The following is a 14946-nucleotide window of genomic DNA, read 5'->3' as shown; positions in this document are numbered from 1 at the left end:
TCAGGCTTTGCATCGTCCTGAACGCTCCCCGACAATACTGAATGTGGCTGCGCTACCCGACGAACGCCATGCGCGACAGGGTTGTGGTGCCTCCAGCCAAACATGCACCAGCCCTCTTCCAGAGTATGCAGGTCACAGGCAACGACGGCCAGGCATAGTGGAGGGCACACTGCTCGTCTAGAAGCGAGTGTTCCCCCATATTGGCAGTTGGCCAGCCTTCTGCGCAAGAGGAAGTATCGCAATCGGGCAACAACTGGTCCCAATACCTCTCCCTTCAAACGCGCTGGATATCTGGACCAATCGACTACAATGACAGCCCTCCATCCCATCGACGGTAGGCACTTTCACGAATTCTATCGACCAATCCGACCTTCCACGTGAGGGCCAAACGACTGGAGCATGCAAGGCAGTTCATATCACTCATCAGCTCAGCCCACGCGAATGCTGACTCACCACCTAAACTGCTCGCTTTCCTGATTTCCCGATTTTCTCCTGTGGAAACATTGCCTTGTCAAATGCACAAACACGTTCTTTTCCAACAATTCAAGAGCCCTTCTTCGCTGTAGAGGACCTATCCTCCGCAATCAGCATCAGCGATAGTTTAGTGGTAGAATACCTGGCGGTCTAAGACCCGCGCCCAGGTGGCTGTGGTTCGATTCCATGTCGCTGAGAAACTCTTATTTTGCTCCATTTTGGAGCTTGCAGTACAGGACCAGGTTCGAGACAACTCGGCTCCACGGATGTGTCTCGTTTTTTTTGGGTTTCACGTCTGACACTGTTCACAGAGGGAAATGCATGATTGTGCGTCGTGGGCCTGATTTACTAAGCGAGGGCTTTCCCAATTCCTTCAGCTTGTCCATCCGGGCACCCGGGATAAGCCAGCCATATGTGACAGGTCACCACCCAGAGACGGCATCTTCTCCCTCCAGCGTCTCCCGCTGCAGCTTGCTTGCAACGCCCTCGGCCTTTTCCCATACTCTGATCAGATTCCCTCCTGCCACCTTCGCAGCATCGGCATCACTGACCCCCATCCTCAGCAGCTCCGCAATCAGGTCAGGATATTTATCGACGCCCTCCAAGCCCCTTGGCGTCAACTCGCCCATACCGTCGAAATCACTTCCTAGCCCGACAAAGTCGTACCCGATCCTCTCGCCCACATACACGACGTGCCTCGCTACCTGGTGTAGTGTGTTGTTCTTCTCGTAGAATTCGGGCAACACGCTCTCATCCGGTGGCGGTAAGCACGAAATAAAGCCGGGGCTAAAATTGATCATCACCACACTCCCCGTCTGCTTGACCAGGTCTAGAATATCGTCGTGGACATTTCTCGGATGCGGGCACAGCGCGAAGGCCGACGAGTGCGAGTATATGACCGGGGCCGCGGAGGTGTTGTTGCTCAACACGGCCTTCTGCGTCCAATACGACGTATGTGAAATGTCGACCAGGATCCCCAATCTGTTCATCTCGCGGATGACCTCTCGTCCCGCAGAAGTCAGCCCGCCACGATGGTAAGGCGCCACGTGCGTGCCGTTGCGGGTGGAAATCAACGCCGCGTCGGCGAACGCGTTGTGGCAGTTCCACGTGAGTGTCGCTGCACGCACACCCAGTGCATGGTACAACCGCAGCGTGGACAGTGGAGCAGACTGCGGAAGCTGATGCAACCCCTCAATGCTGATCGGGGAGATCAAACTCCTCGATGCGTGGAATTTCGCCAGCTGCCAGGAGAGCGGTGTCGTCGCGAAGGTAAAGTTCCCGGCATACTCGGCCTGCAGCCGTCGGAGCACGTCGATTTGAGACAGTGTGTGCGCGACCGCCGTGGCGTACTGCTCGTCTGAGAAGTCCTCGCTTGCGTGTTCCGGGCACACCACGAAGGCACTCCAGAACGCGCCGCCGACCATGCCCTTGCGCAGGCGCGGCAGATCAACATTATCTTCCATGTTGCCGTTCTCGAACTTCTCCTTGAACTCCTTGGTGTGTAGTTTGTTCTCGTACCGGCCGCGGATGAAGATGGCGAGGTCGACGTGGCCGTCTATCAGCGGGGTGTGGTTAAGGATGCGCGACACCCGTTCCTCGATGCTCTGAGGCCGTTTGGGGACAGGAATGGGCGTTTGATCTGCAGTGCGCGGGCTCAGTAGGGCTACCACAAAGCCCATAAGTACCACGATAGAGAAGAACCCGATGATTCTCTTCAGGGCGGACTTTGTGGATTCCATCGACATAGATTGTGTGTCATCATCATCCTCCCCTTCATCTTGATAGCCCGGCTGCGGCTGGTGCACGTCTTCCCATTGCTTCGGGTGTTCTTTATACTCTGGTGACGGCTGGATGCCTTCGTATCCTCTGTATCTGGAGAAGCCATGGCCCTGGATTTCGGGAGCAGGCTCGTTCTGGGGCAGTAGAGGATCGATCTCTGTCGGAGACATCGTTGATTTCTGCACAGACGGTTTGAGTGGCCACCGGTTTCCTCACACCTCAACCCGGAGGCGAAGCGACACGACTAGGACTCCATGAAGTAACGAGTAGATGCGCACGAGGTCCCTCGAGACGGAGAAACTCCTGGCCGAGCTCATCACAGAGCTTCTCGCCCAGCGCGCTGATAACGATATCGGCGTCCGCATCAATCATACCCCGAGAAGGAAGCCGGACCAGCCGGGCGTGCCGGGAGAGCTTTCTCTACACGGTACGGAGTACACAGTACATGGTCCAGGGCGACTAGGGGTGACCCAGAGCTTAGATCCTCCTACTATTGCCTCTCATATTCTTGGGGGTTAACGCTCAATGTCCAATGCTCACTTTTGTCTCAACCTGGCCATATCCAACAATCTATAGTCGTAGACGGGTGTTTGCCAGTCATCGTGTAGCAAGCCGTACGACTCGACAGAATTACTGCCCGGCTTGCGTGGATTGATCGCCCAGTATGCAAAGTCGGCATCGGACTCCCTCAGATACTTCATCAAGTTCTTCCAGTAGTGGTAGTCGCGCCTGGAAGGCGAGTTTGGGGCCCCGATCTCCCCTACCCACACGGGTGCTGTGTCGGTCTGCAGCAAATATCCCCAGTTCGTCGCCATATCAGCGGCGAAAGACTTGTACGTCCGATACCAGTACGGCACCAGCGAGCCCCAGCCTGACCATCCATATACATGAGAAGAGTACACTACCTTGTTCTGACGTACGAGGCGAACCGGCCTATCCTTCGCTCCCCTGATATCGTTGGCCGACTGTACCCCTTCGACGATCATCAACCACTCCGGCTGAAGACGATGCAGTCTTTCCGAAGCACGCTCCGCTGCAGAAGCCCATGAATTCCACATCAAACGTCCAGCGAACCCACGAACTTCATTCCGCAGGTCGACACCCACCACTAGCGGATCATTGATATGGGGCTCCATCACGCTCAGGAGGTCTTGTACCCAGTCTTCCTCCGTCTGCCGGACGGGGCAGAAAGGACCTAAGTCACTGTTTTTCCATCCCATGTCGCAAGGGTTCCCGTCGCAACACCATCTCGCTTCCGTGATATGGTTGTTGACGATCACAGCCAATCCGGCCTCGGTCAAGGTTCGAACAAGAGCAGCATACACGTCCAACGCTCGGAGTCCAATGAGGTCGTGGTTGGCACTCAGGTGCTTGGGATCGATCAAGGGGTTCTTGTGGACGAGTTCGTCGGCATATGGCAGCCGAACACTATTGAATCCTAGCTCACGGATGATCCGAGCGATTTCGGTGCGATTCTGCACACTCAGACCACCGGGAACCATGTCAACATCACTCGCTCCGTACCAATTCACGGAGACGAGCTTGATGCGGCGCCCATCTCGATCGATAATGTCGCGTCCCCGGGTGCTGAGGGGTGGGTTGATAGGTCGGATGCCGCGGTCGTGCGGGACGGTGACATTGGCTTTGATCAACTCGGCATCAGGATACAACGACAAATTCGCCGGAGTGCTTCCTCGGTACCAGAGTATCCGCGCCATGAGCCAGAGGCCGCCCAAGGTAAGAAAGGTCAATATCAGTGGCGTCCTGACAAGGCTCCACAGACTGTGCGTTTGTGTGCGCCTGCGCCCACTCCGGCTTGCAAGCAGCCTGTAATTGCGCGGACGGTGCCAAAGTGACCAGACCATCACCGACAAACGGCCGCAGTGTGCCTCGAAACCCCGAGTCTGTGATTTCGAACTGTTCTGGCAGGTCGCTGGTGGACCGCACACTCTCTATCGCACATTTTGGCGGCCAGGCGCAGCGAGCCGCAGAGTTCCGGGCAATTGAAATCAATCATTGGCTGCCTGCAAACATCCCCCGACTGATGCTGACTCTTGCATTGCCAGAAGCAATCGACAGCGCATGCGGCCATATATGACTGCTTCGGCTGCGCTGGATTTCCCATCCTCCCGCACTTTCCAATCGCGCCCACACCCAGTCCCAAACCACAAATCGCTCGACATGATTTTCGATTCAGCAAGCTGTTTTTTGGGCGAGCACAGGCGAAAGCCACTGTGAGCCTGAAGTGAGCGGCGAATGATGCACGTTGGTCGCCATCGACGAGGTGATTGGTGGAATCAAGACAACACACATGCCAATTTCAATTGCCCATGACTGGTTAGGCGACTCTCACAGCGAGCCCACGAGTCTTGTTGTTTGGTATACACCCCACGACAGTTTGCGTCGTTGTCGCTGCTCTGTCACCACAAGATCAGCTGGACTCACCGTCCTTGCGCTAACATGACAGAGCCAGGCGAATAAGCAGATGGCTGATCGGTTGCTTTCGAGGTTGAAACCGCGTCTGCCCAGTGAGCAAGTACCATCCAGGTCATGCCGCCAGCCAGGAACATCCAAGCTACGGCTAAAGATCGCGCGACGAAGTGGGAAAGACAGGCGTGATGGAGCGAAGGTGCGAGGAATTCGCAGACTAATTGCGTTGGGATTCGGAATGCACCACTCTTCTGCTGTCAGTGTCGGAGGCTGAACCCAGCAAGGCCTCGACGAATCAGTTCTTATCAGTCGCATCACGCTCGTTGCTCCCATTCTCGGACCTCAAGGTGCCTCTTGCACCACTTCTCCTTTATTTTCCCCGTCTTCCTCGCTTTCAGCGCCCAAGACTCCTGCCGACGAGGGCCAGCACCACGAGGATGTCCCTTCTCAGGTGGCTTCTGCGTTGCACACCTGGCCTTTCAGTATTCTGCCTCCTCATCTTGCTCGAAGCTGCATTGAGGATTGTCGAGACCGAATGGCTGAGCTTCTTCTATCCTCCTTTTCTCAACCACATTGCAAGTCCTGTCGTGGCGCAGACCCTCTTCATCTCGTACGCGGTCTTCCTGCACATTGTGGCCTTCCTCTTTCCTCTGCGACTGTGTGCCTCGGCCTACGCGGCTACCCGGGATATCAAGGCAGCTCATGGGCTGTCGAAGCCCACTACAGCCAATACTGCGACACTCGACGCTCTCGGAAATGATCCCGGCCTTCAGCAGAGTGCACTCAAGAAGTCAGACTCGGTGACATTGGCGGTGGTCTTACCGAGCTACAAAGAGGAGGTTGAAATACTGGAGAGTTCTCTCAGGGTCCTGGCAAGCCATACACTCGCTCGATCCTCATACGATGCAAGGCGCACCCTGGGAACGATTAGGTGGCACCAGTGACTGACCGACCAGCAGATCTTTCTGGCCATGGAGGAAAGAGATCCCAAAGGCAGCAAGGTGGCTCAGAGCCTCATCACGCTGTTCTCTGGCAAATTCCGCGATATGCAATACACTGTTCATCCCGCGGGGTTGCCGGGCGAGGCCCCTGGGAAGTCGAGCAATGTCAGCTGGGCAGCGAAACAAATCGAGCGAAAATATCTGAACAACCCCAATTGGTCAAGCGTCCTCGTCACGGTGATGGACAGTCAGTGCTCCCCAGGCTGCAGCATGCGAGATATATTGACACGGTTTTAGGCGACACTCATCTGCTGAGTCAATACTTTGAAGCCGTCGTGGCCCACCACCTGCGCCACCGCAGAAACGGAGGCATGACCGACATGACGCTGTACATGCCTCCCATTGTCTTCGATCGCAATGCGCATTTGGTGCCCCAGTTGGTGCGTGTCGCAGATCTGATGTGGGCTGGTGCTGGTCTGTCTTGCTTCACCAGCAAACCGACTCACACCACCATTGCGATTCCGACTGCGGTTTACACCGTCCCGCTCCCACTCATTTGCCTGGCAGGGGGGTGGGATACTGGTTCCGAGGCGATTGGCGAAGACATGCACATGATGTTGAAGTGCTATTTTGCCACCAACGGCCGCCTGACGATCAGACCGATCGCGAGCCCTGCCAGTCAATGCAACGTCACCACTGGAAAGCCAGGGATCCGGGGTTGGCTGGCAGATCACTCTGCGCGCTATGCTCAAGGTCTTCGACATATGTGGGGATGCCTCGACACCGGCTATGCTGTGCGTCGGTGGTGCAAGATCTCCCTCGATCCCAAAGCTCAGGAGCAAGCTACCCCAGGCAGCGAAAGCAGCTCGAGCAGCTCCGTCGGCTGCGATCCCGAACGGCCTCGTCATGTCGAGATCTGCTTGCAACTAAGCCAACACGCCCTTCATGGCCCAAAGCTTCGAAGATTCACCTGGCGGAACCTGATCTTGTTCAGCCGGCTCTTTGAAGCGCACTTCTTACCTATCCATTTATTCCTTGTCCTCCTCGCCTCGGCCATCTACACGGCTTTACCATATCCCCTAACGTCGTGCGCATCTCTGACTGTTGCCATGGATCTCACCTCGTACCTGCGGGCCGCGAGTTTCTTTCTGATGACCATATACTTTGTTATCTTCTATGAAGCCTATCATCAAGCGTGCATCGAGGCCAGAGCGAACGAGATGAAGAAAGCCGGGCTGTATGAGGAGCTGGCCGACGAGTTCTCCTATCGCAAGAGACTGTCTCTTGTGGCAATCATGGACTACTTGCTCTTTCCGGTTGCGGGGACCTTGTTCGGAAGCGTGCCTCTGCTCCAAGCGATAGTGTCGCACTTTTGGACGGAGAAGCTTGTGTATCTGGTGAGCGCGAAACCGCTGAAGACGATCGCAACAGGCGTCCTCGACACCCGCGCCAACGAGTCAGACGCGATGCTGAGGGATGTGTGAGCAGCGGTCCGATGATCAGAACATTTGATTTAGCGAACATGGCACAATCTTGAGGACGGGAGTTTCTGGGTGGCGCGGCGCGGACATATTGGTGTGCGAGCGGCGGCCTGTATCGGCCACTTCCCATAGCCGAGTAATGATAATTAGTTATCGTTGGGATGAGGCGGGCGATCTCTACAGTATCACGTGTAGATGTGGGTAAGGTACCACGGGAAGCCCCCATGGCCCCTTATGCAGCTCTCCGTCATGGTGGTTGCCGTGGCCCAGGAACCCGTAAAGTTTACGGCTCCCTCGCAGCAGCTTTCATTTGACTTCACATGCTGTTCACTTCGCACAATTGGAATTGGTAGACTCCAGTGGACACTGGGCTGCTTGTGTGTAAGTCGTCCTTGAGCTCCTGCTCCTGACTCTTCAGCCCATCACACCACATCAGCGACGCGCTTCTTTGAGGCGAAACGCGTCTCGGGAACCGGCTCGTGAATTGAACGACGAACCAAGACCCAAACACCCCCTGTCCAAAAATCCCCCCAGATCCACACCCGAGGCCACCTTCGACCTGTTCTGCTCACTGCACACACTGCACTGCACTGTAATTGCTCCATCATTTTGTCCCTTGCAGCCGCTTCTCAAAATTGACTCCAATGTATACCTGATTGCGGTCCCTGCTGATTCCATCGCTTCGTCCTTTCTCGTGGTCGCCGCTCCTGTTCTTGAGTGCGCCTGCTAATCTCGCCGCAAATTGCAGCCATGTCTGCCAGCTCCGGTAACAACGGAGTCAAGAATCTTCGGGCAATGTTCGAGAACAAAGCTGGCGATCAATCCACATCTCCACCGAGCCGAGGTCGATCTCCCAACCCTTCAGAGTTCTCCAACAGCAGTAGACCTGTCAGTAAGGTCCGAGCAAGCTTCGTGGCTGTCGAAAAACCAGGCGAAAACGGAGGCCCCGCATTGATAGGTCTTAGGAGGGCCAGCGAAGTGAGCAGTATGGGAGGCATACAAGAGAATGCAATTGTGGACAATGAGAGCATGGAGAAGCCGTCTGTTACAACCGACACTGACACCGCATTGAAGGATGTCACCGCCGATGAACCAGAATCGAGGCTCCCTGTGGATAGTGCCCCTGAAGAAGGCGGCTTGGGTAACATCCTGAAAGGCTCAGCGTTTGTTGAGAACACTCCTTCCAAGCCCCCTGCGAATGTGACCAATCTGGGTCATGCTGTTGCTTTGGGCCGACTACAACAGAAGACACCTCTATCTTCGCCCTCGAAACCCAAGAATGAGTCAAATTCGGCTACGATGGTGGACAAAATGCAGGCGTCCAAAGAAAACAAACCAGGGCCACCGCCAAATACAACTCTCAAGACTACAGAGACTGCGCAGCCGATAAAGGCGCCACCCACAAGACAAATCAACTCCAAAATTGTGCCCAAGTCTCCAATTGTCACACAGCCGTCTCCAAGAACACCTACGTCCCCGAAGATGAACATCAAAGGCGGACCTGCGAAGATCAGAGGAGTGATGGGGTCCGCAAAGGAAGCCCAGAAGGCGAGAGAAGCGCCGAAAGACACTAAGGACAAGCAAGAGAAGTCACAGCCGCCGGCACCCAAGGTCAATACACAGGCCAAGTCAAGACCTGCACCCATCGCAGCAAAGAAAGAGCAAACTCCAGCATCCCCGAAGAGCGTCAGATCCCCCACCATAGCCAAGCCCAAACCTCCCACGATCCCAGGCAAACTTCCTGCTGCGGCTACCGCGACTACAGCATCAGCAGCGGCTAAACACGACGACGCACAGCGTCCAGCGACCGAGCCCGAGCGGAAACATGATGTGAAGAAGACCGCTCCCCCCACATCACGGCCGCCTCGGGCGAGTACCTCATCTACGACCGGAACCTTGGCCAAAAAGGCCTCTCGGGCGTCTTTGACCAACGGGCACCAGAGGCCGCAATCTCGAGTGAGCACAAGCAGACCAGATGAAGGGTTCTTGGCCAGGATGATGAGGCCGACCGCAAGCAGCGCCCAGAAAGCGCATGACAAGGTGCAACCCACTAGTCCTCCCAAGACGAGAGGAAAGACAATGCTGCCGCCCAAGACTAAACCAACGACGAAGCAAGAGCAACCACCGAAGATGCACTTGGACACGCCGAAAGAACCTGATACAGAGGACAAGGAGAATCACGACGGTCGTCAACAGGAGCAGGATCAGAACACGCTGCCAGAGGTAGCGCCGCCTTCGTCTTCCGACACCGCGAAGCCGGATGCCATGAATGCCGACGCAGAAACAGAAGCCGTCGTTTCTGAGCCTGCTCCCTCGGCAGAACAAGACCGAGTGAGTGGCGAGGCCCAGGAGGTATACTGAGAGGAAATCGTGTTTGTTTGGTGGTGGATTTGGTTCAATTACCCCAGTTTCATTTGTACCCTTCCATCTGTCAGCGATTCAGCGAGCTTGATATTGGCAGCACCTTCTCAGAGCGGGCATTTGAAATGTCATTGATATTCAGGCACATCTTTTTCTTGCCGACTTCATCTTCTGCCGTGCCGATCTCGTCCAACTCTGGCCGATGTTGGGAGACGGTCGATTTGTTGCGAGCCTGTTTTACGTCTACGGTCCCTCTATTGGTCAGCTGCGACCTCGTGACAGCAGGAACAGAACCGCACAGCCAGCGGAGCAAGGCACTTGGGAAGAAGACAACTGGGTATCTTCGAACCAGGATTCCCTCAGAGCTACTACCAATCAGCGTGAGCTATTTTCAGCCTTGTTGTTGTCCGAATGCGGTAAAGCGCAGCCCCCTCTATTCCAATACACATCCGGCGGCGTCGTCCTCACAGCGCCTCTATTCATGTCAGCTTTGAGTCGAAGCGGCCATCTGCCCAGCTCTATTCAAACCGACATCGAGTCTAGCTCGCACTTGGTGTTTCTTTCTCTTGACATCGAGACTTTGAGCACTCGCCCTTGTGTGATGCTATTCAACTCTCCTTGCGGAGTATCTTCACCGTTGTCTTGTCTCTCCCACTGGCTCCCTGTCAGGATGTTGCTGCGTCAGCATGTCCACTCTCCACGTTTCTTTATTAAAACGGTCAAAGAGTTGTTGGCGAAAGCTGCGGATACTTCAAAGTTGGAGGTATCCTTGCTGATTTACCCTTCCTCTGGACATACAAAAACACATATAACAGTCTCCTCGTATTGACAAAACAAACAACCCGATCATATCTGCAATCTACTTACGCGATGAAGTTGACCACGTACACGGCGGCGACCATTCTGGCCTATGCCTTGGCTCAAGCCGGCGCCCTCCCTTCTCCCCAAGATGCCGGCGCAGTCGCGTCCGATACTCCTGCTGCTCCCGTAGAGGAGCCCATGTACTACGCCGAGGAGGTCGACGAAGCCAACGTTGAGAAACGCGACGGCCCCGTCCAGCACAAGGACTGGCAGGGCGACGGGAAAGCCCGGTTCTTCGGCGGCCACAACTGGAAGGGCATGAACCAAGGCAATCACGGTCCCATGCCTGATGACGACAACATCGACCCGGCTCCCTACCTTGACCACCCGGAGCCGACAGTTGCGGCCATGGCCAGCATCGTCCGCCGGGCCCCCGAACCTGGGTTCACCAAGATTAATGGCATTACATACATTCAAGCACCCAAGTTTCACTGGTGGGAGTATCAGAGCAATGGCGACGGCTTGAACCCTGTTGTTGGAGGAAACCCCAATGTTCGCAGTTACAAAAACGTGAAGGAACAGGATGGCTATCCAAAGGGGCTCAGGAGGCGAGACGGCGACGATGGTCATCACGGCCCTCCTGGTGGCTTCGGTAAGGCCATGGGCGGTCAAGGCCAGGGTAGGCACGGCGACCATCCAGCCCAGGGCAAGGGTGACGGGCCAGGGCAGCATCCTGGCGGTCCTCCCGGCGGCATGGGTGGTGGCAGCGAGCACGGACCGGGTGGACAGCCGTGGAAGAACCACGGCGGTCAAGGAGGTCGTGGCCGCGGTCCGATGGCTGATGAGGAGTAAATTTGTTGCGCTGCATTTTCTCCCGAACAGTCCACCATTCCCGGCAGAGGCACGCTGGACGTGTCTTGACCGGTAAGAAGAAACTTTGGACCACCTCGACACGGCATCAGCAGTATCAACAGCAAAAGCAACAGCATCCAGTTTTCCCGTCTCTTTTTCACCGCCTCAGCGAAATATTTAGACAAGACCACACCTTTGCAGACGAGTCCTCGAGTAATACCAACCAACTTACAGTTCGCTTCCCTTCGGTACACTCGCTACAACGACCTTGTCACCCCACAACAGCTATACATCATCAACCGCGATCTCGCAGACGAGCTGGCTCTCGACTCGAGGACGGTGATATCATTTGTGAGCATATCAACGCATCCCCTATTTCATTTCGTCGCCGTCCGGATCATCAACCAACCACGCTCGACCTTTTCCCAGCTCAAGCACCAGCTATCAGGTCGTTCGTCCAGTATTCACTCCTTCTTTTCCGGACTGGCTTCTGCTTCCCTCTTGCCCGCCACTCAAGACCTAATCGAAGAGCGAAGACAGTTCAAACACCACAATGCCCGCCTTTGCGATTCACTAGCCCCCCGTCTCCATTCCGATTCTTTTCCTCGACATGCACGGACAGGACACACGCCATTGACACAGAGACGGACGCAGCCATTGGCATGGGCATGGGCATGGGCACAACACGCGAGATCCCCGACCTTCGAAGCATCCCCTCGAAGCATACCCTTCGGCGGCTACGCGTCTAGTCTGGTCTGGCCCGGTCGGGTATCTCAGCTTTAATTATCAAATTATCTCCCCTTCCACCTTTCTTTCTTTCTTGCCCTACTCCTACTCCTATCCTTACCCTTACCCTTACCACTATAGCTTCTGCTTCTGCCTCTACCTTCTGCCCTATGCACATTTCCTTTAGTTCCAAACATCGACTCCCCGTCTCCTCACCACGTCAGCCAAAAACCCAACCTTCTCACCACGTTAGCGACACGCATGCAGAATGGTCTACTCAATTTAGACTGCCCACGCCAGCTATTCGTTACGAACACGAACAACGGGTAATCATGCGAACGAATGCGAATCCCCGGCTGGCGGACGGACGGACGAATCGAGTTTTACGCTGACAGAATTCCTTTCCTTTCATGCCCGCTTTGTTTGTGCTTTTCACCAGGACGAAACATTAGGTTACCTATGTACAGAGGTAGAGGACTATAATCGTATAATCGCAGACGGACAGCCACCCATGGCTTCGTGTGTAGACACTTTTCACCTAACGTTGATGTACTTGCCTACTTGCCTACTTGCCTACTTGTCTGCCCGTCTGCCTGACCGTCTGCTCTTGCATTGCCCAGTACGTGCGTGAGTGAGTGAGTGAGGGAGTGATGGCTATATATTTATACTTCCTTCTCCGCTTACCATATACCTCCCTCGATTTAGCGCTGGCAAGACATATGTGGACATAAGACATGATTATGGGCCTATACACATTGGGTATTGTACGCATATATGCATAATATACATGGACGGGGCCAGTACTTGAAATCGCCTCTTGTCCAGTCAACACCAGCTTGCCCGTGATGCCCCTTTCTTGTCGGGTCCTACATACAGTACATGACCTGCTCGTGCCCCTATGAGCCCGCATAACCCATGAATGAACGTAGAGAGTACAGTATTGAAATGTCCGTGGACTTTTCATTGCCTATCATGCGCGAATGCTCCGTCCGGGAATGCTCATCCAGTCTAATTACTGTAGCCTGCGCGTGTGTGTCGTATTGTGGTATCTATGCGTCCAATCCGCCCGTCCGTCCATGCGCTGCGTCGCTTAAATCCATGCATCTACAGCGATCCCTTCTTCTTCTCCTCCTCCACCACCCACTCACTCTTTGATGTAGAGATGCATTGCCTCGAGATTGAGAGCCAACAGCCATCGACCGCCTTCAGGTCTTTCTGATCGCGACCCCGATTCCCATTCTCTTCTTTTTGGGTCTAGCAACTGAGATTGAGCCGTAATCCGTCAGAGAAACCAACTTAAACCCCGTTATCAATGCAGGATGCCACCTCATGCGTGGCCGTTCTCTCCATTCGTCGTCCCGTTGACGGCCTTGTCGCCCAGCTTTTCTCTCCTCTTCTTGACGGCATTGGCGAGCACTTCCAGGACGACTTCTGTGTCTTCCCAGCCTATGCACGCGTCGGTGATGGACACGCCGTACTTCAAGCCGGACTTTCCTTCGGGCGGGACCTTCTGATTGCCTATTATGCCGGGACCGACAAAGTCAGCATGTAGAGTTCTGGGGGGCAGGGAACAGAACGGCTTTTCCAAAGAGCGCGCTCCTACCTTCGTTGATGTGACTTTCCACCATGACACCCATGATGCCCTCCTCCCCGTTCGCGATCTGCTCGGCCAGGACCTTCGCGACGAGCGGTTGGTTCTTATGCTGCTTCTCGCTGTTCCCGTGGCTGCAATCGACCATGACCCGCTCACGGAGGCCCTTCTTCCGCAAGGCCTCCTTGGCCTTCTTGATCGACTCGGCGTCGTAGTTTGTCCCCGTGGTCCCTCCGCGCAAGATGACGAAACAGTCCTCATTGCCGACGGTGCCGACAATGGCCACGACGCCCGGCTTCGTCACGGACAGGAAGTGATGCGGGTGTCTCACCGCGCCGATGGCGTCGATCGCCACGCCCAGCGTGCCGTCTGTGCCGTTCTTGAACCCCACGGGGAAGGACAGGCCGCTGGCCAGCTCGCGGTGTAATTGACTCTCGGTCGTCCGGGCGCCCACGGCCCCGATGCTCAGCAAATCAGCCAGGAACTGCGGACTGATTGTATCGAGCATCTCACTGGCCAGAGGCATGCCCTTGGACGTCAGATCCACGAACAGCTGCCGACTGAGCCTCAAGCCTTTGTTGATCAAGAACGACCCGTCGATTTCCGGGTCGTTGATCAGCCCTTTCCACCCGACCGTGGTGCGCGGCTTCTCGAGGTACGACCTCATCACGATAACCAGCTCGTCTTGGTATTTCGCCTTCATCTTGAGGAGTCGGTCGCAGTATTCGAGCGCGGAGACCGGATCGTGGATTGAGCACGGTCCCACGATGACGAGAAGCCGCCGCAGCGGGTCCGTGTCTTGCACGACAGCGACGCAGTCATGTCGGCCGGCTAGCACCGTCGCTTTCGACTGGGGAGTCTGCGGGATTTCGTGTTGGAGGAGGTCCGGTGGCGTAAGTGGGTTGTAACCACTGACTGCGTGTGCCGTCTCGAGTCAGTGCGTCGAGCAGGGGTAGGATGGAGAGGGAGGTGACAAGACATACTCCGCCAATCTTCCGAAGACTCTTTGTTGCCGACGTGGGGATTCGTGATATAGTATGACTGTCCGCCGCGAAGCCGTCAATGAGTCAGTCACCCTTGCCCCGCAGGTCTTTCTCGGGCGTGGCTTCGTGGGCGAAAGGTACTTACAGCCATATCTGTGTACAGTTATTGCGCAGGAATGGAAAGTCGCAGCCAGAAGCGACGCTGTTCAATGGTGCTGTGTTGGTACGAGTTATGACTGTGGCACGAACGAAAATGCGGAGGATGGTCAAATTTATTTTTACTTTTGCGGAGAACTTGAGGTTCTGGTGGCGCTGCTGAATCTGATCTGATCTAATACTGTAATTATTCTGGAGCTTGAGGCCCACGCGCCTGGACTTTCGGTGCCTTGCATGACGCATCTCGTTGGGCACAGGCCTGATTGGCGGCTGTGGGGAAGCACGTAAGGGTGAAGAGTCAGTCATCATGTTTAAACGGCGTTTAAGAGGTAGAGTAGAAGTTTCGATAGGGCAAAAGTCGTGATAGAGCA

At 55.3% G+C, this 14946-nt stretch overlaps 7 protein-coding genes and 1 pseudogene across 8 annotated transcripts; 5 read left to right on the top strand and 3 right to left on the bottom strand.

Annotated features, from left to right (window-relative positions):
* The first annotated feature begins 590 nt into the window (after positions 1-590).
* Positions 591-671, top strand: G647_01248 (annotated as a pseudogene). Its single transcript has one exon. The product of its transcript is annotated as a tRNA-OTHER (tRNA).
* A 225-nt stretch (positions 672-896) lies between these two features.
* Positions 897-2423, bottom strand: G647_01247 (uncharacterized protein; the record flags this gene model as incomplete). The annotated part of the gene is made up of 1 exon (XM_008724648.1): positions 897-2423. One exon carries the CDS (start codon positions 2421-2423, stop codon positions 897-899), a length of 1527 nt encoding a protein of 508 aa, XP_008722870.1.
* A 366-nt stretch (positions 2424-2789) lies between these two features.
* Positions 2790-3971, bottom strand: G647_01246 (uncharacterized protein; the record flags this gene model as incomplete). The annotated part of the gene is made up of 1 exon (XM_008724647.1): positions 2790-3971. One exon carries the CDS (start codon positions 3969-3971, stop codon positions 2790-2792), a length of 1182 nt encoding a protein of 393 aa, XP_008722869.1.
* Positions 3972-5120: 1149 nt separating this feature from the next.
* On the top strand, positions 5121-5627 carry G647_01245 (uncharacterized protein; the record flags this gene model as incomplete). Its single annotated transcript, XM_008724646.1, has 1 exon — positions 5121-5627. The coding sequence occupies one exon, from the start codon at positions 5121-5123 to the stop codon at positions 5625-5627; it is 507 nt and encodes a 168-aa protein (XP_008722868.1).
* A 27-nt stretch (positions 5628-5654) lies between these two features.
* G647_01244 (uncharacterized protein) lies at positions 5655-7108 on the top strand (the record flags this gene model as incomplete). Its single annotated transcript, XM_008724645.1, has 2 exons — positions 5655-5871; positions 5922-7108. The coding sequence occupies 2 exons, from the start codon at positions 5655-5657 to the stop codon at positions 7106-7108; spliced, it is 1404 nt and encodes a 467-aa protein (XP_008722867.1).
* Positions 7109-7855: 747 nt separating this feature from the next.
* G647_01243 (uncharacterized protein) lies at positions 7856-9466 on the top strand (the record flags this gene model as incomplete). The annotated part of the gene is made up of 1 exon (XM_008724644.1): positions 7856-9466. The coding sequence occupies one exon, from the start codon at positions 7856-7858 to the stop codon at positions 9464-9466; it is 1611 nt and encodes a 536-aa protein (XP_008722866.1).
* An 870-nt stretch (positions 9467-10336) lies between these two features.
* Positions 10337-11119, top strand: G647_01242 (uncharacterized protein; the record flags this gene model as incomplete). The annotated part of the gene is made up of 1 exon (XM_008724643.1): positions 10337-11119. The coding sequence occupies one exon, from the start codon at positions 10337-10339 to the stop codon at positions 11117-11119; it is 783 nt and encodes a 260-aa protein (XP_008722865.1).
* A 2053-nt stretch (positions 11120-13172) lies between these two features.
* Positions 13173-14570, bottom strand: G647_01241 (3-deoxy-7-phosphoheptulonate synthase; the record flags this gene model as incomplete). The annotated part of the gene is made up of 4 exons (XM_008724642.1): positions 13173-13363; positions 13449-14351; positions 14420-14477; positions 14565-14570. 4 exons carry the CDS (start codon positions 14568-14570, stop codon positions 13173-13175), a joined length of 1158 nt encoding a protein of 385 aa, XP_008722864.1.
* Between the last annotated feature and the right edge of the window lie 376 nt (positions 14571-14946).

This window comes from Cladophialophora carrionii (assembly GCF_000365165.1).
Source record: "Cladophialophora carrionii CBS 160.54 unplaced genomic scaffold supercont1.1, whole genome shotgun sequence".
NCBI lineage: Eukaryota > Fungi > Ascomycota > Eurotiomycetes > Chaetothyriales > Herpotrichiellaceae > Cladophialophora > Cladophialophora carrionii.
Note: the sequence above shows the minus strand (reverse complement) of the source record. Positions and strands in the feature narration are given on the sequence as shown.